The sequence below is a fragment of the Erythrolamprus reginae genome, chromosome 2, assembly GCF_031021105.1.
Source record: "Erythrolamprus reginae isolate rEryReg1 chromosome 2, rEryReg1.hap1, whole genome shotgun sequence".
In the NCBI taxonomy this organism is placed as follows: Eukaryota; Metazoa; Chordata; class Lepidosauria; order Squamata; family Dipsadidae; genus Erythrolamprus; species Erythrolamprus reginae.
The window spans coordinates 273,705,379-273,727,836 of record NC_091951.1 but is presented as its reverse complement, the minus strand read 5'-3'; the positions used below and the strand labels follow the sequence as shown (position 1 = coordinate 273,727,836).

Here is a 22,458-nt window from a genome sequence, read left to right as displayed (position 1 = left end):
ACTGTACTTAATTTTTAAAGGATCTATGAAACTAAAACTATCAGATTTAAATATTTAGTAGCAGCTGCCAACCAGTCTCTCTATGGTTTTTTTAAGCAACAACTATACCAGGCATATTCATAAATTGACAGAGCTGATCATAGAGCTCTTCTTTTTCTGGCCAGCAGATAATCCTGCTCATAAGTGATTTTGTATCTTCACTGAAAAGAATCCAAGAGAAACAAGGAGTAAGAGGAACTTGAGGCCAATCTGTTCAAAGGCCTTGCCAAGCATGTTGCAGGAGGAACATGTGTAACAAATACAGGTAGTCCCTGTCTTGCAAGATTTCTTTTTTAGCTTGCCAAGAACCATTAATGCAACTCTGAGTAGTTTTCACACTACTATGTTAGTAGTATTAAAATTATCCCTTAATGAAGTGCAGACGCTTCTTAAAGTTATGTTCTTTTTTGTTTTATGTACAGGATTGAATTAAGACACAATGCTTGTTTTGAACACTTCCTTTCCACTGGAAAATAGAGACTTGACTAATACTGATAAGACATTTTAAACAGAGTTCAGCTCAAGGGTTATTTACAATTCTTTTGCATGAATCACATATTGATGCTCTTGGCAGAAATGCATGTTACAAAACCTAGATATGTTGTTTTTAAATTAAAAAAATATCTCCAAAAATCTTAGAAAAGACAAGGGTCACAGAAAAACTATTCTTAAAGCTGCGCAAAATTGCTTCCTTTGTTATCATGGAAAGGACTGATGATTGTTTTTGTGGTTAAAATCAATCTCCTAAGGTTGCGTCTCAATTGCTCATGAAAAAATGGAAGAACTAGTTACTTATTTATCAACTGTAGGCTTGAGAAAGTTTGAAGATGCATTTTCCTACTTAAACTATTTACCTATTTTAGCTTAAGGAAGTCTTGTATGGCTCTGGCTTAATTAACAGTTTTTAGTATACAAGGAGGGGTTTATGCTAATTGGTGTACCTTGTCATTTACTAATGATGCTTCGGAAGTACATAACAATGCATATTTCTAGTACAGAATAGATTATAGAATAGAACAGAATTCTTTATTGACCAAGTGTGATCGGACACACAAGGAATTTGTTTTGGTGCATATATTCTCAGTATACATTTGTCAAGAATCATGAGGCACAACACAATGATTGTCATAGGGGTCAAATAAGCAATGAGGAAACAATATTAATAAAAATCTTAACGATACAAGTAACAAGTTACAGTTATACAGTCATAAGTGGGAGGAAATGGGTGATAGGAATGATGAGAAAAAACTAGTAGTAATAATAGTGCAGACTTTGTTAATAATTTGACAGTGTTGAGGGAATTATTTGTTTAGCAGAGTGATGGCGTTGAGGAAAAAAATGTTCTCATGTCTAATTGTCTTGGTGTGCAGTGCTCTACAGCAACATTTGAGGGTAGGAGTTGAAACAGTTTATGTCCAGGATGCGAGGAGTCAGTAAATATTTTCACAGCCCTCTTTTTGACTCGTGCAGTATACAGGTCCTCAAGTGAAGGCAGATTGGTAGCAATTGTTTTTTCTGCACTTTTGATTACCCTCGAAGTCTGGGTCTGTCTTGTTGGGTTGCAGAACCAAACCATATAGTTATAGAATTGCAGATAACAGACTCAGTTATTCCTCTGTAGAACTGTATCAGCAGCTCCTTGGGCAGTTTGAGCTTCCTGAGTTGGCGCCGAAAGAACATTCTTTGGTTTTTTGATGACGATTTTAATGTTAAGTGACCATTTTAGGTCCTGAGATATGATAGAACTTAGAAATTTGAAGGTCTCTACTGTTGATACTGTGTTGTCTAGTGAGAGGTGGTAGGATGTGAGGGTTTCTTCTAAAGTCTACCACCATTTCCATGGTTTTGAGTGTGTTCAGTTCCAGATTGTTCTGGTCGCACCATAAGGCTAGTTGTTCAACCTCCCATCTGTATGCGGTTTCACTGTTGTCTTGAATGAAACCAATCACTGTTGCATCATCTGCAAACTTCAGTAGTTTAACAGATGGATCTTCTGAGATGCAGTCATTGGTATATAGCAGTGATGGCGAACCTTTTTTTTCCTTCGGGTGCTGAAGGAGCGTGCGCGCACACTATTGCACATGCATGAATACCCATAATTCAATGCCTGGGGAGGGCAAAAACAGCTTCCCATGCCCCCCGGAGTTCCTCTGGAGGCCAGAAATGGCCTGTTTCCCAACTTCTGGTGGGCCCAGTAGCCTCATTTTTGCTCTCCCCAGGCTCCAAAGACTTTTCTGAAGCTGGGGGAGGGTAAAAACACCCTCCTTGATTCCCCCGAAGGCCACCTGGAAGCCAAAAATGCCCTCCCAGAGCCTCTGTGTGAGCCAAAAATCAGCTGGCTGGCACACACATGCATGTTGGAGCTGAGCTAGGACAACAGCTCACGTGCCAGCTCGTGCCATAGGTTCACCATCACTCTTATATAGAGAGAAGAGAAGCAGTGAGAGTACATGGCCTTGGGGGACCCCTGTGTTAATTGTACAGGTATCTGATGTGATTTTGCCTAGCTTCACCTGCTGCTTCTTGCCTGTTAGGAAGCTTGTGGTCCATTTACAAGTGTGTTCAAGTACCGCTAGCTCATTTAGTTTAGTTGTCTCTTAAAGTATTTTTGCTCCCTTTAAATTGGTGTGTTTTAATACAATCTGATCTATCCTCTCTTTGGCCACAATCAATTAAAAGTTTCCATACCTGCTGGACTGGCTATATGGCTTCTAGTATATTACAATAACAATTTACTCACCATTTTTTAGCTTGTGTTAATGGCTTATACTTGTTGAATTTTATCCGCCATTCCAGGACCCCCTTACAGTGTTGACAGAGCCCTTCGTGGTTTTTTGCATTGATTTTCTATGAGAAAAAGTTGAAAAATCAGATTTAATGATATGCATTCATCCTTCAAATTGGTAACAATTCAATTTTAGTTTGACTGGTGGTTTTTTAAAAATACTTAGTACTGTAAACGTTTTCTACTGCTAGACATAAACTACAGAACATGTATTTCCTGACCCACAATTTTCATTACAGGATATCAGCAGCCTGTCATTTCTGTGGAACCTTCTTGTTAGGCACTGACTCATGGAAAGGACAGGCACGAGGAAATACTTAAATTCACACTTTGGTTTTCCGGATTGTTTTGAGAAAGCTACCTAGTAAGATTTTAGAGTAAGAATTAATATTATTTGACTTTATCATCCTTAGGCCAATATCATAAGAAACAAATTCAGTTTTATGAAACTACAGTATTAAGAAAATAAAGTTACTTTTAATTTTCCTGTGGTCTAAAACAAATCTTTTCTTCTGGAGTATACTCCGTGGCTCTTCTTTGCATGAAGGCTGAGTCAAAACTGGGCATGCACAGTAGGAGGAGGTGGAACTAAAGAAATGATTGACTCAGCCTCAAAGCAAGGAAGCAAAGGAACACCTACAAATTGTATTATTCTGTCAGCATGACAGAGAATAGAGGTTTCTCCTCTCCCCCCTGCTCTGGCTTTTATATGGTTTCTTCCAAAAGCAAGACTAGATATACAGTGGTACCACGTGATACGAACCCCCCATGATACGAACATTTCGAGATACGAACATTTCGAGATACGAACCGGGGGTTCGGAATTTTTTTGCCTCTTCATACAAACTTTTTTCGACTTACGAACCCACCGCAGATCGCAAAAAGGCGCTCTGCTGGGCGCTGCCGCCCGGCTGTCACCTTTTAAAACAGCATGGGGGCTTCTCGGCGTTCTCCTGAACGCCAAACCCAGAAGTTTGGCAAAAATTCGGGTTTGGGTTCCGGAGGCCGCTGAGAAGCGCCCGGCTGTTTCAGCAGGTTACAGCCGGGTGGCGGCGCCTGGCGGAGCGCCGTTTTTGCAATTGGCAGCGGCATTTTCGGCCGATCTGGAGGCTGAAACGGAGGTGGGGAATCCCAATAGGGAATTCCATTGGCGGAGTTTTGATGTCACGAAGATGTCCTTCCTGGTCGGCTGAAACGTGGCCTCCAGGAAGGACGTCTTCGTGACGTCAAAGCTCCACCCATGGAATTCCCTATTGGGATTCCCCACCTTCATTTCAGCCTCCAGATTGGCCGAAAATGCCGTTGCTGATTGCAAAAATGGCGCTCCGCCAGGCGGTGCCGCCCAGCTGTAACCTTCTGAAACAGCCAGGCGCTTCTCGGCGGCCTCCGGAACCCGAACTTTTGCCGAACTTCCGGGTTCGGCGTTCAGAAGAACACCGAGAAGCCCCCCGGCTGTTTCAGAAGGTGACAGCCGTGCGGCAGCGCTTCTCGATGGCCTCCCGAACCTGAAAAGTTCTGGTTCGGGTTTGGGTTTAGGAGAACGCTGAGAAGCCCCCCGGCTGTTTTAAAAGGTGACAGCCGGGTGCCGCCGCCCAGTGGAGCGCCATTTTGCAATTTTTCCCCCCTTGCACGCATTAATCGCTTTTACATTGTTTCCTATGGGAAACATTGTTTCGTGTTACGAACTTTTCGCCTTACGAACCTCCTTCCGGAACCAATTAGGTTTGTAAGATGAGGTATTACTGTAATTGCTTGATGTATCTCAAATAATTTTGTGGATTATAGCCAAAGGAGTTGGTACTTCTGACTCAGAATTTCTGAGTCAGATTTCTGAGTTTAAACATCCATGTTTATCTTATGCCATCCTACAATCCATTTCTGAAAATGCCCTCAGATTGAATTTAAAGAAGGTCATATGGCATTGCAATTTAATCTTCAAAAAGCTTGAACATTCACGTTTGCCTTGAAAGCACAATATTTGGCCTTTTTTTCTGGTATGGTACGTAGAACTATAATGAAAAATTACCATGTTTTTGGACTATAAGATGTACCTAGATTTACAGGAAGAAAACAAGAAAAAATAATTTCTGACCTCCATGTATCATGTTTTTGCCCTCCCCAACCCCAAAATTATCTTCAGTCAAAATTAACAGGTACTTTTTAATTTATAGATGCTGCATTTGTTAGTAACTACCACATATTTATTCAATAGCTATAAGTTTATTACAACACTATTTCAAGAAATCATAAATCATTAAGCTGTCCTTGTTGACCTAAACTATCTCAAGTGGAACAAGCCACACAGAATAATAGTCTCCCTATTGTCCTAAAATGATTTTTTAATAGTACTATTTAATCAAACTTGCAAATCTATATCAAAAACATTATTTTCAGAGCATTATGGCTTTCATTAGGATTTCTCTTTCATTTTCCCCCTCTCACCATAGTTGTTCAAAAGATTCCCCCCCCCCCCCTTTACATTTTCCAGTCCTGGCTCCTCAAGACAATGTTGGTAATTCTGGTAATCGAGAAGGTGTCATAAAAAAATAATCTTTGAATTTAACCTGCTGATTTAGATATGACGTTAGATTGACAGCATGTTGTCTCCAAAGGCAGAGTTTTGTTCAACCTGGAGTCTAAGTGTCATCTCTGCGATCAATATTACTTCTGAATTATTGAAACTTACAGCAATTAAGAATCTTCTGAGGATTGAAGCTCATCGTATTTCAGATAAGAGAAATACACATTTTCTTCAATGGAAAATTTAAGGGAGAGGTTGTTTGTATTTAAAAATTCCTCTTATGGCTTTTGTGAGCAATCAAGCTACGTAAGTCTACTGCTGTATGCAAATGATAAAATCATATCCAATAGAGTGGCCTATTTTCAGATACTAAAGAACTTTGAAGTCATTAGTACCAATAAACCCAACCTACCTAATCATTGTGCATGTGACTGTGCATCACACAATAAAAAACAACAACTACCTAATCTGGTGCCCTTCAGATTCTTGGAACTGTAATTCCCAGGACCCTAGTCAGTATGGCTGAGGAAGCCACTTCAGAGCACTCCCCCTTTTCTCTTGGCTCTAAATAAGTCACTCTTATTGTTTTGCAGGAAGATATCAGATCATCACTTGGCATCTACATCAGGGAAGGGCAATCAGTAGCTGTTGAGCCATCTAGAGGATTCATCTTAATTTAATGCAGTCCTTGGCTTAATTTCAAAAGCTTTCTGTATAAGACGTCAGCCAACTCTCTTCCATTTAAGCATGAAGAAGGCAATGAAATAAAAGACAGAAGTGTTGAAAAATATATTACCTTGGACCTACCCTCCACATAGCTTCAACAGACTACCTGAAGAGAAATGTGTGTCTTAATGGGTATTCCTTCCTGCTTTAACTTAAGAAAAAAGGGAAGGCAGTGGCAGAAGTGACAAAAAATTCCTTACATTAAATATTAAATTATATAAATTGCTGAATGCATTGGTAATCCTATTGATAATTTGTTGGCAGACATTTATTCAAGCCTGAAAAGGGGTCTAATCCACTCCTTGTTTTGACAGCCAAAGAGAAAAGGCACAGGAGCAATACTTTTCAGTTCTCGTTGATACAAAAAGCACAGAACAAATGCAAAGGATATTAACTTGGATTCAAGGTGTATGCTTATTTTATTGTATTTGTTACATTTATATATCTGCCATCTCACATATACAGCTCTGGGAAGCAAACACAATCACTATGTTCTTAAGAGAAAGGGACAAATTAAATTGCAGAACTGAAGAGGGCATCCTGTTGGTTCAGCATCTCAATTGTCAGCTCTCCTTACAACTGCCCATCCTGCGTTATCGATTTGTCCCTCTTGCAAACAGGTAAGCACTTGTGAACTGTAATAAAAAACCCTATCTCTTTTTTCATAATCTTTAAACCTTTCAATAGCTTATTGCAGGGCAACAGATAGCTTTATGTGGCAGAAATAATTGTTTAACAACAAAACAAGAGCACACAACAGATTCAAACTTAATATTAACCGCTCCAAACTTGACTGTAAAAAATATGACTTCAGCAACCAAGTTGTCGAAGTGTGAAACTCATTACCTGACTCAGTAGTGTCAACCCCTAACCCCCAACATTTTTCCCTTAGACTATCCACAATTGACCTCTCCAGGTTCCTTAGAGGTCAGTAAGGGACGTACATAAGTGCACCAGTGTGCCTTCCGTCCCCTGTCCAATTGTCTTTCCTTATCTCATTTATCTTTTCTTCCTTTCAAATATGTTCACCTATACTTTTATATCTTTTCTTCTATTCTTTTCTTTATTTATATTGTTACATATCTATTCTCTTCAATGTGTATTATGTATTGGACAAAATAAATAAATAAGTAGTTAGGAAAATAACTTCTGCTCTGATGCTTACACTAAAGAAAACTAAAGATGAAGTTTATTTAGGAAACAGCATAACCACTGAACAATCCGAAGAGCCAGTCTGGTGTAGCGGTTAACCAGGAGACAGTGAATTCTAGTCCCATCTTAGGCACAAAACCAATAGGGTCCCTCTGTCTGAGACCTAGGAAGAAAGCAATGGCAAGCCACCTGTGAAATCATCCTAAGAAAACTACAGGGACAGTTTGTCCAGAGAGGGAGGGAGGAAACCTTAAGTTCCTGAATTCTATCTACATCTAAGGGCCCATGGTGTGCTGTCCTCCATTATGGACAGTGAGATTAATGAGTCTCTGAATTTCATAAGTCTGAATTAGAAGAGAAAGGAGACGGAACTGAGTGAAAAAGAAAAGTATGAAACTCCTGAGAATGAATAGGTATATTCCATAGGGATATGCAACATGAGTCTTTTAGGTAAGAAAAGCAGATAAGAATGCTTTAACACTCCCTCTGTTAGCTATCTCTACATCTATTGATTATAATACTCAATAGCTTTATACATGAAAAAAGTCAGGAAATAACAAGTGACCTACTAAAAAACCAAAAGTGACATTTGAACATTTGTGGTTTGAATTCCACATCAACACAAAGTCCAAAGCTATCTATTGTAGAGATAATTTTTATTGTTCTGTATAGTCATTATATCTGATTTACCCTGTGTGTATAGCCAGAACAGTTTTAATTGCAAAACCATGTTTTCCATGTACATGCACCAGCTACTACCTCATGACACTTTGTCTACAACACAATCTGTCTTGATTTTGGACTTTTTTTGTTAAAATAATTCCCATTTATCAGAGTAACTGAAAAGAGTGGCATCATGGGAATTTAACATTCCGTTAAGAATTTCAACTATGGTAAGTCCAAACCCAACATCTTATTCAAGACAATGGACTGTAGTAAGAGATAAACGGAAGACAAAATTAAGAAATGCATAGAATTTATTTTCTATCTTAAATACAGTAGTATGATTAAGGTAATGAATATGCCCAGAATATTTGGTTTGAAAGACAGAAATCTAATATTCAGGTGATAGCCCTTTTATCCAAAATGTGAACTGCAGAGTAAGTGACAGGGGCCACTTAAGTGCTTCATGCCTTTGTCTCCCTGAGTTGACAACACTGAAATAAATTAAACTCTGACAGGCTGACAGCTTCCCATTTTATTTCAAATACATCATAAGAATTCAAAGCTTAATCCTTTTTATGTGGGGGGAGGGCAAGCCAGTAAAAATTTAATGATAATAAAATCTAAAGTTATCCAGAGGAACTTGCAGCCATGGTATCTGTCAAACTTTTAAACAGTCCATCCTCAGTCATGCAAGCTCATAGGTTTCTTTGAGTCAGTCATTCCCTCTTAGCTCCACCTACCAGACTTGGTTATTGTGGAGTGAATAACGGGAGAAGGAGCACTATCTACACTGATCTACACTATCCTGAAAAAAGGTAGCTATACACATTTACTAAATTAATAAATCAAATATGTCAATGATTTATCTGATTTCCCCACTAAAGGTTTCAGGACGAAGTCATGTACCTCTAATTTATTTAAAGAAGGCTGCTAGGAAGGACATGTGTGGGCGAGCTTATCATTCCTCTTTCTCTGAGAAGTGTTTTGTATTAATTTATGTATTAAAAAATAACATAATGTACTATTTTATATATTACTGGGAGTGCATTAGCATCATTCACAATTTTAATACTTCTGGGAGACAACAGCAAGTTTCAAAAGACAGTTCAGGGCCAAGCATGAAAGAAATCTATGACGCTCCACGATGTTCTTTCGGAAAATAAAAACAGACTGAGCTTTCTTTTACTATCCCATTAATGGACTCTAAGATCACAATTGAAAAAGGAAATGTTTCTTGCTAAATAAAGAGTCAAGCCTGTAATATCTGACCGCATGAAATGCAAAATGTGTGCAGTTCTAAACCAATTGTATACTTTTTCCAACAGTTATTTAAATATCAACCATGTAACTTGTCAAACCAGAATCTATAGAAAACAAAAAAAATATTGCAATTAAAAAACAAAACCATGACTCAGACTGTAGATTTTCATGGCTGCTATTTATAAGATTCCCAGGTAATACCATTTGAGACAATGAATAAAAGCTGAGGTAGCACTCACAATGACTCGTTTCCTGTTTGACATTTACTTCCTATTCCAGTTTTGTTTTACCTATACCTGGAAGCTAGTTTTGGCACAAGCCGTCTTGACTTGCACAACCATTCATTTAGTAACTTTTGGAAGTTACAACAGCACTGAAAAAAAATGACTTATGATCACTTTCCACACTTATGCCAATTGCAGTCTGTCAATGGTTATCTGGTGCTTGGCAATTGGCACTTATTTATGACAACTGCACTGTCCCAGAGTCATGGCAGCACCATTTGCAACCTTCACAGCTGGCTTCTGACAGTCAATAGGGAAGCCAGATTCACTTAATGACCATGACTCACTTAACAACTGCAGTGATTTGATAAACAACCATAGCAAAAAGTTGTAAAATTGGGTGGCACTCACTTAACAATTATCTTGCTTAGCAGTGGAAATTTTTGACTCAATTATGAGCAGGTAGTCAATTGGTTTAACAAATACACACTTGATTTTCACACTCAAAGGAATCCATACTGCCTGTGTTCACTTCAACCTCCCATTACTGTGTCTATTCTCCTTTTTAAAATGTCCAGATTTTAATGTTCACAGGGAAGGAGAATGGTAACTATTTCTATTTTTTCCAAATTTATCCTGTAGCTTCCAATGGCAGAAGCTACAGGATAAATTTACTAATCTCTCAAATTTAAAAAGCTAAGAAATTTAATGAAAATATACGGCTATTAAGGTCATACTACCAAGACAAGCAAAGATAAATAGTGATACATAATGCTATAATAATATACCATGCACAATACTATAAGACATAAAGATCAGAGTAAGATAATCTCCGGGACCGCCTTCTGCCACACGAATCCCAGTGACCAGTTAGGTCCCACAGAGTTGGCCTTCTCCGGGTCCTGTCGACTAAACAATGTCAGCTGGCGGGACCCAGGGGAAGAGCCTTCTCTGTGGCGGCCCTGAACTTTTGGAACCAGCTCCCCCCGGAAATTAGGATTGCACCCACCCTCCTTGCCTTTCGTAAACTTCTTAAGACCCACCATTGCCGTCAGGCAAGGGGGAATTGAGACATCTCCCCTGGCCTATATATTTTATGCATTATATGTTTGTGTGTATGTTTTATTTTAAATAAGGTTTTTTTTAGTTTTTTAATTATTAGATTTGTTACCGTATATTGTTCTTATTATTGCTGTGAGCCGCCCCGAGCCTATGGAGAGGGGCGGCATACAAATCAAATCAAATCAAGTCAATAAATAATGCAGATTTTTCCATGTGAGATTTAAAAAAGCCTTGGCTTTTCTTTTTAAAAAAATGCTGGACCAGCCTTCATAACTTTTTGACCTTGAAACATTCCACACAGTTAACAAAGAAATAGAAGTAAGAAGATGGATAAGAGAATTGCTTTGAAAACTGTATATTCTCTAAATTTAGAGTTATTTGTGGGATCCTTGGTGCTCTTTAAGCTTGGCAACATCAGCACCAGTAGTGGGTTGCAGCCGGTATGCCCCAATATGGCATCTCGGTAGTGAAAATGGCGTGTGAAAGCAAAAATATTGGCTAAAATCACCAAATTTCCTCATTCACATGTCCTTACATGAGATTTGGCTTCTGGCGCATGTGCAGAAGCCAAATCTTGCACCGATGCCCACGCGCCAGTCACTGGGAGCATTGGCTAAGATGAACCCCTGCCTGATCAGCACTCGTACTAATGTTCCCTAGTTTGTAATGAAATATCTGCAAGGAAACAAGAGAGCACTAAAGACCCCGCAGTTCAATTCTGAACTACAAGTTTTCTCTTTAAAGTTCTCTATTACGCTCACAATACAAAATGAGATCAACTCCCCACGCCTCCCTGCCTTCCCAAAAATTCCAAGCAAGGAGCAAGAGACATCCACCTGGCAAAACTTCAGTAAAATTGAGACAGCAAGAAATATAGAGTTCCATAAAGGATCTTTAATCCTAGCCTTTGAATCTTCATTTACAGAGGATTCATTTAAGATGAATCTGTTTGAAGGATCAGAAACACTTTTTTTCAAGTCTCTAACCACTTAGGCCAGGAGTGTCAAACTCCTTTCACTGAGAGCCGCATCAGGGTTGTGTTTGATCTTGGTGGTCACTCGAGGCTCCATTTTCAGCCACGACGGCCTCCTGTAGCCCTTTGCCAGCAAAAATGGAGCCTGGGGAGACCATGCACAGCTCTCCCAAGCTGCACTTTTTATTGGTAGAGTCAATTTCGCTATTTCCAGGGCGGCTCCCGAGGCCAAATCTAAGCACCCAGCGGGCCTGAATTGACCCATGGGCTATGAGTTTAACAATCCTGACTTAGACATAAGAGAAGAGTACAAATAAAATAGGATAAGAAGGAAGATCTCAGACAGACACACATGCAAAGGAGATGCCATGATTTTACTGATACTCTAAAGCAGAGGTCCCCAACCGCCGGTCCGCGGACCGGGACGTTGGGGTTTTCCAGCCGGTCCGCGACGCCGCTGCCCTCCCGGCAGAGGACATTATGCAGGACAGGGTGGGGCGTCGGGCAGGGCGGGGAGAATCAGGAGGCTCCTTTGGCGGCTGGGGGCTGCCTGGCTTTGTGATTTTGGCTGGGGGGCAGTTAGGAAGGTCCTACTTCTCCCCCCCCCCAGCCAAAAACTCAAAGCCTATCTGCTGGATACGGGCGATGAGCGGGACGAGCGGCGCCGAAGCCGGTGGCTGTGGCAGCTGCTGCAAGAGGCTTCCGCGCCGCTCTGTCCCACTCATCGCCCGTATCCAGCAGATAGGCTTTGAATTTTTGGCTGGGGGGGGGAGAAGTAGGACCTTCCTAACTCCCCCCCCCAGCCAAAATCACAAAGTCAGGCAGCCCCCAGCCGCCAAAGGAACCTCCTGATTCTCCCCGCCCTGTGGAGAAGTGTGGAGGGCTGCGTCACTAAGCTTCACCCCTCCATAACCCCACCCCCATTTGACCAAAGCCCCCCCCCCGGGCCATGGAAAATAGGCGTTGATTGCTTACCTGAACGCCTCTTCTCGTACGGTGAGCGGGTACAGCAGTCACATGGGTTGCTCATGTCCAATCCGGTGGAACTGAGCCTAGTGTTAAAAAAGCTTGCTGGATCCGCCCCTTCCCCAGAATTCGCGAATCCATAGACTAGGCTCAGCTGTGAAGCTCTGTAGTGTTCAACTCTCATTGTTAGAGGAAGAAAGGTTATAGGAAGGTAAGGAAGACACATACAAGGGCGGGAAGTGACTGCTGTACCCGCTCACCGTACGAGAAGAGGCGTTCAGGTAAGCAATCAACGCCTATTCTCCGTACTGAAGGAGCGGGTCCAGCAGTCACATGGGACATACCCAATAGATGGTCCCTAGGGTGGGATTAGATTGCTATCGTGAGAGATAACGGATTGGAGTACCCTTCTGCCGAAGGCAGCGTCCGCTGAAGCGTAAGAGTCAATCTTGTAGTGCCTGATGAAGGAATTTGGCGAGGCCCAAGTGGCTGCTTTGCAGACCTCCTCCAACGGGGCTTGAGTCGCCCAAGCGGCCGAGGTGGCTGCGCTCCTGGTGGAATGCGCTGTAATGTTCTTTGGAACTGAAAGGGAGGCCGACTCGTAGGCCTTAGATATAGTCCCTCTGATCCAACGGCCAATCACTGTTGAAGACACTTTGGTACCCATGACTCTGGGGTGATAGGCTATAAAAAGTGCTTCTGACCTCCGAAAGGGTCCTGTGCGTTGGATATAGATCCTCAGCGCTCTGATGAGATCCAGGGTGTGCCATCTAATTGCCAAGGGATGGTCCCGTTGGAGACAGAAGGAAGGTAAGACAATATCCTGAGTTCTGTGGAACATGGAACTGACCTTGGGTAAGAAGGTGGGGTCCAGTCGCAAGACTACCTTGTCCTGATGAAATTGGCAGAGGTCCTGCCTGATTGAGAGGGCAGCCAGCTCCGAAATGCGTCGGGCAGAGGTAATAGCCACCAGGAATGCTACTTTAAAGGATAGGTACCTGAGGGACGCCGATTTTAGGGGTTCGTATGGTGCCTGCGTGAGGGAATGGAGAACCCGTGGCAAATCCCAGGATGGATACCTGTGGACCTTGGAAGGTCTGAGGTTGGCTATACCCTTGAGGAATTCCTGAACTTCTGGAAAGGAACGGAGAGGCTGCCTGCGGGGCCCCGCTAGGACAGAGGAAATGGCCGCCAGATGACGCCGGAGGGTGCTGGTGGAAAGTCCTTGATGGAAACCTTGCATAAGGAAGGAAATGATCCTGTGTATGGGGATGCACAGGGGAGAGAGGCCTTCCTGTAGACACCACTGGTGAAACTTGGACCACGTATGGTCGTAGATTCGATTGGTCGAACCCCTTCTGGCCTTTAAAATGACCTCCACTGTATCGGGGTCGTGGCCACGCAGTTCTAAGTCTCTCCTGATAACAGCCAGGCGGTGAGGTGGAACCACTCCGGGTCTGGGTGGAATGAGGCCCCCTGCCGCAGCATATCCCCCGAAACGGGGAGTCGCCAAGGGTCCTGGACGGACAACTGTTGGAGATCCGCAAACCAGGGCCGGCGGGGCCAATGAGGGGCGATTAGGATTACTCGGGCCCTCTCGGTGAGGACCTTGTGAATCACGTCCGGGAGAATTGGAATTGGAGGGAATGCGTAAAGTAGGCCTGGAGGCCATGGGCTCCGGAGGGCATTGATTGCTTCCGCTCCCGGGGATGGAAATCTGGAAAAAAAGCGAGGGAGTTGGGCGTTCGCATTGGTCGCGAAGAGATCCAGAACTGGTAGGCCGAATCTGAGGCTGATTTGATGGAACAGGTCTTGATGGAGATTCCACTCTCCTGGGTCTATCGTTGCTCGAGATAGCCAATCCGCCTGGACGTTGAGGCTCCCCGAGATGTGATCGGCTAGGAGCGACCGAAGATGTTTTTCCGCCCAAAGGCCTAACTTGAGGGCCTCCCTCATGAGGGCCTTGGATCTCGTGCCCCCCTGTCTGCAGATATGGCTTTTTGTGGCAATGTTGTCGGTGAGAATGAGAACGTGCCGGTTGGGAATGCGAGGAGAGAAATGCTTCAGAGCCAGGGATACGGCTCTTAAGTCTAGCCAATTGATTGGCTTGGAAGCTTCCTCCGGGGACCACGTGCCCTGGGCTATCATCCCCTGGGCGTGGGCGCCCCATCCCGATAGACTGGCATCTGTGGTGATGACAAATTGATCCGGGCACCTGAACGGGGATCCTTTGTCCATGGCCGGAGACTTCCACCACTTGAAGGATCTGCGAACGATTGGTGGGATGACAATGCGACGACTTGAGTTGCTGTGCCCCGATCTCTGAAAGGGTAATAGGAGCCACTGTAGTTCCCTAGCATGAAGGCGAGCCCAGGGAATGATGCCTATGCATGACACCATCTTCCCCAAAAGGGAAGACAGGGATACAATGGAAACTGAAGGTTGAGATAAAATGCATGAAATTAACTCCCCTATACTGATTTTTCTCTCAGGAGAGAGAAAGACCTGGGAGGATTCTGAATTAATAACGGATCCCAGGTGTAAAATGGATGTGGAAGGTAGGAGATGACTTTTGTCAAAGTTGATGGAAAATCCATGGTCCTGTAGAACTGACATGGTGACAGAAAGGTCTGTTTTCACTTTCTCTAGGGAGTTCCCATGAATCAAAATATCATCAAGGTAACATAAAATGTGGATGGGAGACGCCCGGATATAGGCCGCCAGGGACCCCAAGAGCTTTGTAAAGACCCGAGGGGCCGAGGAAAGGCCAAATGGCATCGCCCTATACTGGAAATGCCTGCCCTGAAAGGAGAAACGTAAAAATTTTCTGTGGCATTTGGCTATAGGAATATGGAGGTAGGCCTCAGTGAGGTCTAAAGAGACCATGAAATCTCCCGGGTGGATGGCGGCCAAAATGGATGATAAGGAGTGCATCTTAAACTTCCTATATTTGATGAATAGGTTCAGCTTCTTTAAATCCAAAATAGCTCTCCAACCTCCGGAGGATTTTGGAACCATAAATAGGATGGAATAAAAACCTAGACCCTTCTGACCGGGGGGAACCGGTTGAATGGCTCTGATGGACAATAAGTGGGAAATGGCCTCCTCCATACGGTTACAATCTGAGGAGGACCTGGGAGAAGGGCAGGAAATAAAACGTTTCGGGGGGGGGGGGAGAAGTAAATTCTAAAAGAAGGCCTGTTTGAACAGTGTCAATGACCCAGGGGTCCTTGGAGGTGAGACGCCAATTAGAGGCGAAATGGGCTAGGCGGCCACCTATGGGAATCGAGGAAAAACTACCATCTAGGTTTTTTTGAAGCCCTGTTAGAGGACGCTCCCCTTTGGAAGCGAAAACCTCTGCCCCTGGAGTTCCTACCTTGGGAACGAAAGCGGGGGGAATACTGACCTGGAGATCTTTGATAGGAAGCCGCTTGATCTTGCTGACGCCCTGGGCGACGGAAGGACTGCGTTTTGGTAGCCTTTTTGGTGGTTGGACCCAATACTTTCTTCTTGTCCGTGGTTTCCGTGAGGAGTGGATCCAGAAGATCCCCGAAAAGAAGGTCGCGCTTTAAGGGTCCCAGAGATAACTGCCACTTCTGACGTACTCCTGCTTGCCAAGGGCGAAGCCATAGGAGTCTTCTTGCCGTTGTAGAAGCTGCAATAGACTTAGCAGAAAATCTAGTAGATTGTAAAGTGGCATCAGCCACGTACTGAGCAGCTGCAAAGACCTTGTTGAAGTCTTGTTGACCTCTCAAGTCATCGGGAGGAATATGCTGTTGAAGTTGGCGAAGCCACAGAAGCATGGCTCTGGAGAAAAAGGAAGCCGCTGCAGAACTTTTAATGGCCCAGGAATCTGCGGTGAATCCTCTTTTGAGCATCTGTTCAATCCGCTTGTCCTCTGGGCGGAGGACTTCCTCTGCTTCGCCTGGCACAGCAGCCGCCGAGTGAAGGATCTTGACAGGTTCATCCGGTTTAGGAAAAGATAGGAGCTCCTCATAGGAAGAGGAGAGTTTGTACAACTTTTTGTCCTTGGTTGTGGGATTAAGCCCAGAGGCTGGGAAATCCCACTGCTTAAGTAAGGCATCTTTAAACAATTTAGGCATAGGAATTACCTCGTTATCCTCCTGTTCCTCTGTGAAGTAAGGTAAATTCTCCTCCGGGGGATCAGTGGATGTGGAGGCCTGTTTCTCCTGGGCCGCCAATCCCGTAGAAATTCTAGCTTTGAGGAGGAGAGATTTGAACAATTGAGAGGGAAAAATAGTAATTGGAGAAGGAACCTTTATTTGGGATTCCTCATCATCTGAGAGGCCTTGAAAGGGATCCTCATCCTCCTCCATATCCTCATATTCGTCCTGAGAGGAATCTGATTCATCCTGAATAGGAGCTCTAACCGTTGGGGAAGAACCCAAGGGGCGGGAGGGACGATGAGGTGGAGGAGGTAAGGGAAGCGCATTGATGGTAGAGAGTTTAGCATCAATGGCCTTGGATAACACAGAAAAAAATAGATTGGAATTCAGGAGGTAAATTAGAAATATCAGCAGGAATGGCAGAAGAATCCCTGAAGGCCTGGGAGGATCCTGGCTGGGGGGAATCTTCAATAATATCTGGTTCCTCTGGACCTACTCCCCATAGGTTAGGTTGGGGTCTGTCTAGGTTTGGCTCATCCAGAGATAACACAGTGACCCCAGAAGAAGGCAGATTAGAAGCCTCTGGGGGGTCATGACTACTGAGTACTTGGGCCTGTACTTTCAAACGCTTTGCTGATTTGTCATGGATTTTTTGTAGGGCTAGGTCCCTTCTCTTCTCAGCCCTGGTGACTTTGGTCGAGGGGCGGGCCCCTGAAGAAGAGGAGGTCGAGGCCTGGGGGATACTGGTAATCTCATCGCCTGTAGGCCTGGCCTCTCTGGGACCTTGAGTGGTGCCTCTCTTGGGAAAAGTAGCCATAGTCTGACAATTAACAGAAGACAAGGCTGAGCCAAATAACTGAATAATTAGGGAGAAGAATTTCAAAGACTTCCCAAGAGGAATGGATCCTGCTCCTAGGCCTCGGAGCTGCTGAGACTTGAGGGCAATCTGGGCAAACCCAGAGTTCGTGTCCCCAAATACAGCGTGGCCAGCCTCCCTAAACTTTAATTAAAGTAACCAAGGCACTCTGGTTGGAGGCTTAGCCGGTGGAGAATTAAGCCTGAGCGTCCCAAAGCCCACTCCGGGATCCAAGCGGTGGACTGAGGCCTACGCGGCTGGCAGAAGGCCAACACGAGAGGCCTAAATTTAAAAAGGGCGCGAAGGCCTTCGCGCCGAAAAATCGCTCCGTAATAGAATTCTTAAAGGGGAAGCGATCGACTAAGTCCAGGAGACTAGAAACAAGCGTCTCACTCCGCAGGAGGTATTTCTTAAGCCCTTTAACAATAATACTATAATAAATCAATGAAGCAATACTTGCACCAAGACCTCCAGGCCAAAGGATTAAAGGAATCCACAAGCGGCAGCGGGGATCGTAAACGGCAAAACAGCCGGGGGAAAACGAAACCGCAACTTCTCCCAAGGAAAAAAGCCGAGCCACAAACGGCTGGCGCTATTAGTGCAAGTAAACAAATAAGGATAAACAATTCTTACTACTTTTGAAGGAAAGATCGAAGGGAAGGTGTTAGAATGTTGAACGAGCTATCACAATACAACCGCAGGATATGCGAACTGAGCGAATTCTGGGGAAGGGGCGGATCCAGCAAGCTTTTTTAACACTAGGCTCAGTTCCACCGGATTGGACATGAGCAACCCATGTGACTGCTGGACCCGCTCCTTCAGTACGGAGAACTGATCTAGCTTAAAGCCGGTCCCTGGTGCAAAAAAGGTTGGGGACCTCTGCTCTAAAGGGAAAAATATCTATATTAGAAATTCTTATGATTCTCTATGAAGCCACAAGACAAATTCCATTTTTTTTTACTAAAACTCAAGTATAAAGAGAAGTTAACATCTGCATCAGGCTATTTCAAAACATCTGACTATCACATGAGTATCCAACAGAAGTCATACTCTGGTTCCTTAGTAGGACAGGAAAAGATAATATTCAAGTCATGCTTCTATTTATGAAAGTAATTTCTCCACTGGAATTTGAAGAAGCAAACTCTGCTTTTTCCAAGTACGGTAGTTTCCCATTCATTCCCAAAATATATTCTTGAAGTGTTACCATGTCTCAAAAGCAGACGCAGGGGAATGTAGAAATAAGGGAAATGAAGACCCACTGGGAAATGAAATCAACTGATACAGGTTTCATCCGAAGTCCAGTTTAAGATACGTGATACAGGAATTCAAGATGGTATACTAGATTACGTATACTATAGTCTAAGTAATTATTTGTATTATTACTACTTTGGTCTTAGCTAGTTTGGTCTGGAAACACTAAGCAGACATGAAAATTATTTCTACATAAATGCATCCATGGTATCACATCAATATCTTACTATTCTCCTGCTCTGTTCCCTGCAGGGTAGATCTTAAGAGTAAAAGTGATACAAATTTGGACTGAGTTGAAATGGCTTAACCACTAAAATATGCAAACATGTGGAGAAACAGACTAATTAAGGACTTAGATAATCACACATCAGTTTGTTTTTTTAACACTGTATCATTTAGTACACACCAGTTTTGAACAACAGATGGTCAAGACTTTTTAAAAGATAGCCATAATTCTTGCTAAGTCATTCCCTTCTTGAACTATTATTTACAATTATTTGCCACGGGGAAATAATCCACTGCAAATACATGAGGAAAAATATGTGAATTCTATCATTAGAAAAATGCAAGAACAGAAATTTTAAAAAATAAGCATGAGAGGCAGGGCATAGTTGTGACATATCACTGACTCATAGGAGGAAACTGAAATTTAAATAGGCCAACTGTGGCATATAAAGTATATTTCACAATGAGTCTCCTCTTTATCTTTTAAAATGTTTGTTCCGTATCAGTGACTATATTTTCTTTGAGATTTATAGATGGGCTTCACTGCCTTTCTATAATTACACAAAGTAAAAACAACAACACAAGCATTTCCTTTAAATGCTTCCAGTGTACAAATCATTTGTTTTTTTTAAGGACTGAAAATCCAATGCAATAAAGGTGAATAAGGAATTATTTATACATTAGCCTACAGCTATCTCTGAATTGTGCTTAGGTATACATTTGTTCTGTAATTAAACTACCTATTTTATTTGCCATAGGTTATGACACTCCACCTTTGTTAGTTGTTAAACACAAAGCTAAAACTGGCTCTTCCAGTATTAATACTGTTTAGGAGTATGACCAAACTGGGCTATTATTTCCAGTGGCCAAATATTTGTTTCTCTAAAGTGCAGCAATCATGCCATCTATAAGCAGTAGTGGACAATGAATAATAAACATAAAAGTTATTGGCTACCACATTCTTGCTCAAATAAACCATTTTTGGAGAAAGGGACAGAGGATCTTTTAATAGGCTTTAACATACATTCAAGATCAGAAAATTTCATAAAAATGAGCATCAATAATGTAACACCTATATTCTTCCATCATTTGTACAATATGATACAGCTTTATAAATCATACAAAATGATACGATAATGTAATTTTTGCTATTGTAGTAGAAATAGCTGATTTTAGAATCATCCAGGGAAGCTGAATGATGTCAGATGTAGGATAAACACATACAATACTTCTGACATCATATAATTGAAACTGCCTATCATAAAATACAGCAGCTTTAAAATGATTAGACTGACTCACAGAAATAATATTTACTGCTTTCAAAATTAAAAGCATGTGGTGTATTTGAGTTATTGTGGATCAGTAGCAGAGGGTTCCTGAACTCATAACTTGTTTTCAGACTTCCTATAGGCATCTAGTCTATAGGAAATGAAAAGCAGAATTTGGTAATAGGCAGGTGTTTGCCCTGATGGAAAAAGCAGTTGACTTGTAACAAGAACGTAAATTTTCATCTAATAGCTACCGTTATATTGCACAATATTTTAAGGGAATGGGTAACAGATTCCCGATATAGCAGTTGTACTCATCCAAGTTATGCACGCCCTCATTCATCTACCTCATTTAACCATTTTCACTCTAAATACAGGACAGTTCAATCCAATTAGGCTTTTAAAAGTCCTCTGCTAAGGACAGCAGGATGAGAAAGCAAACAAACCAACTTTGTTTCTATGTGGAACAAAGCAATTGTACATGTTCATATACTGATATAGAACACACATGTATATATACCGTATGTGCTTTATGGCACCTATATTTTAGTTATCCTGAATGCAGTTTGTTTCCTTTAACAGCAATGTATATTATAGTTGGGGTGCTTGTTAACATAATAACATGTTTACAGCCAAACATCTTTGTGTATCCATCTTGAAGGTGACTTTACTATCTAATCTAACTTCACATTTTCAGCCTCTTATCGTACAACAGGTAATGATGCTCTTGAGCTGAGCCCAACTCCTGGCAGTTTTAAAACACAAACACAACTGCCTTTAACAGAAGTAATCTGCCTTGTTTTCTAGGATACGCTTTCTACTTCCTACTCTAGCCAAGAGCCCACATATTGTATAAGAGATGATATTTCCTATCATCTCTTATTCAAGTAAGAATCAGTCCTGATTTCTCTGCCCAAATAAAGCCATCCAAATGCTGCTACCTGCTAATTTATAGGCATTTTTTAATTCTTCCACTTCTACTGAAAACCAGTGATTTAAAAAAAAATATTGACACTCTAATCTCCTTATTTCTGATTAAAAATCAGAGTGTCTAAACTGCATTAATTCACAAGACTGTCAATGATAGGGAAATTATATTTCTAAGACCTAATACACGAAGTAAAAATATTTATTTTTTCCTATAAAATTAAAAATTGCCTTGGCCTTGAGAGAATTGAATTGAAAGGAAACTTAGCTATTCCAAAGTTTAATGGTTTATATTTGGACAGATTTTATAATCGTATTTGTGTGTTTTTTAACAAATGTTGTTCATTACTTAGAAAAGCAACATTTTAATGCCTGAAATTTTAGGCACTTAAGATTAGCAAATAAGCCTCCTGATCATGGTCAGGGGCTTTTTTGAAAACATTCTTCTACCATTCTAAAAACATCATTAGGATTTGAAGAGATCCTTTTAAAAAATGATATTCTTCTTAATATAAACTTTCTTATTGTTCCAGGCTTCTACAGGCCATTCAATCTTAATTTGATACTTATTGTATTTGTACCATTCTGTGATTATGAGTTTATTTGGATCAGTTCCTGATTATAGGCACTGAACCTATGTCCTTTCAAATGAACCAGGGGCTTAAATGTTATGGGTGCTTTTGATTTTAATACTGATTAAATCTAACTAATCCAGACAATCTGACAGTTATTATCCCTTTATCATTATACCATGTTTCCCAGAAAATATGACCATGTCTTATATATATATATTTTGAATAAGCGCTTGGCCTTATTTTCGGGGAGGTCTTATTATTTTGGGGCAGATGGAGCAAGACAGGGCTCCTCTTGCCATCTTACTTGATTCCAGCTCTGTCTCCTTAACCTTAATTAGAGGAAATTATTTTCCTTGGAATTTTCAGGAGAGGATTTATTTTCGAGGAAACACAGTGGTAAGTTGCTCTGATTTGTTAAACAAAATCAGATTTTACAATTATGACTTTGCAAATGTAGTTATTTTGTTGATGTGTACTTATTTAGTATGTTTTGATTCCTTTCTAAAGGATGGCCAATTAGTGGCTTAAGTAAGGGCATAATTCAATTTTTAAGTGAAACAACTTCCTCTCATTTTCTGCATACTATAAATGGGTCACAATTCCACCAACCACACCCAACTTCTTAAGTTTAATGCAGTATCTTTCTTTAACTCTAGCATATTACCCTAAGTGGTGTTTACAGTAATGAGTATAAAAACGCTGCTTTCTCAGCCTTACCCATTAAACCAGACCATCTTAATGAAGGTACCTGGGTGCTCTAAAACAGAAAATGAACAGGTGTGATCAAAGATTACTAGCAGTTGCTCAAGGCACACACATCTTCTCACTCTTAAGTAACTGCATGAAAACCTCCTA

At 41.8% G+C, this 22,458-nt stretch overlaps 1 protein-coding gene across 1 annotated transcript in view; it reads right to left on the bottom strand.

Moving 5' to 3' along the window:
- The window catches only part of C2H9orf85 (chromosome 2 C9orf85 homolog), a 29,993-nt gene that overhangs the window by 5,634 nt on the left and 1,901 nt on the right, over positions 1–22,458 (bottom strand). The window contains 1 exon segment of the mRNA XM_070742669.1: positions 2,780–2,886. Coding sequence (XP_070598770.1) covers positions 2,780–2,886 — 107 coding nt within the window.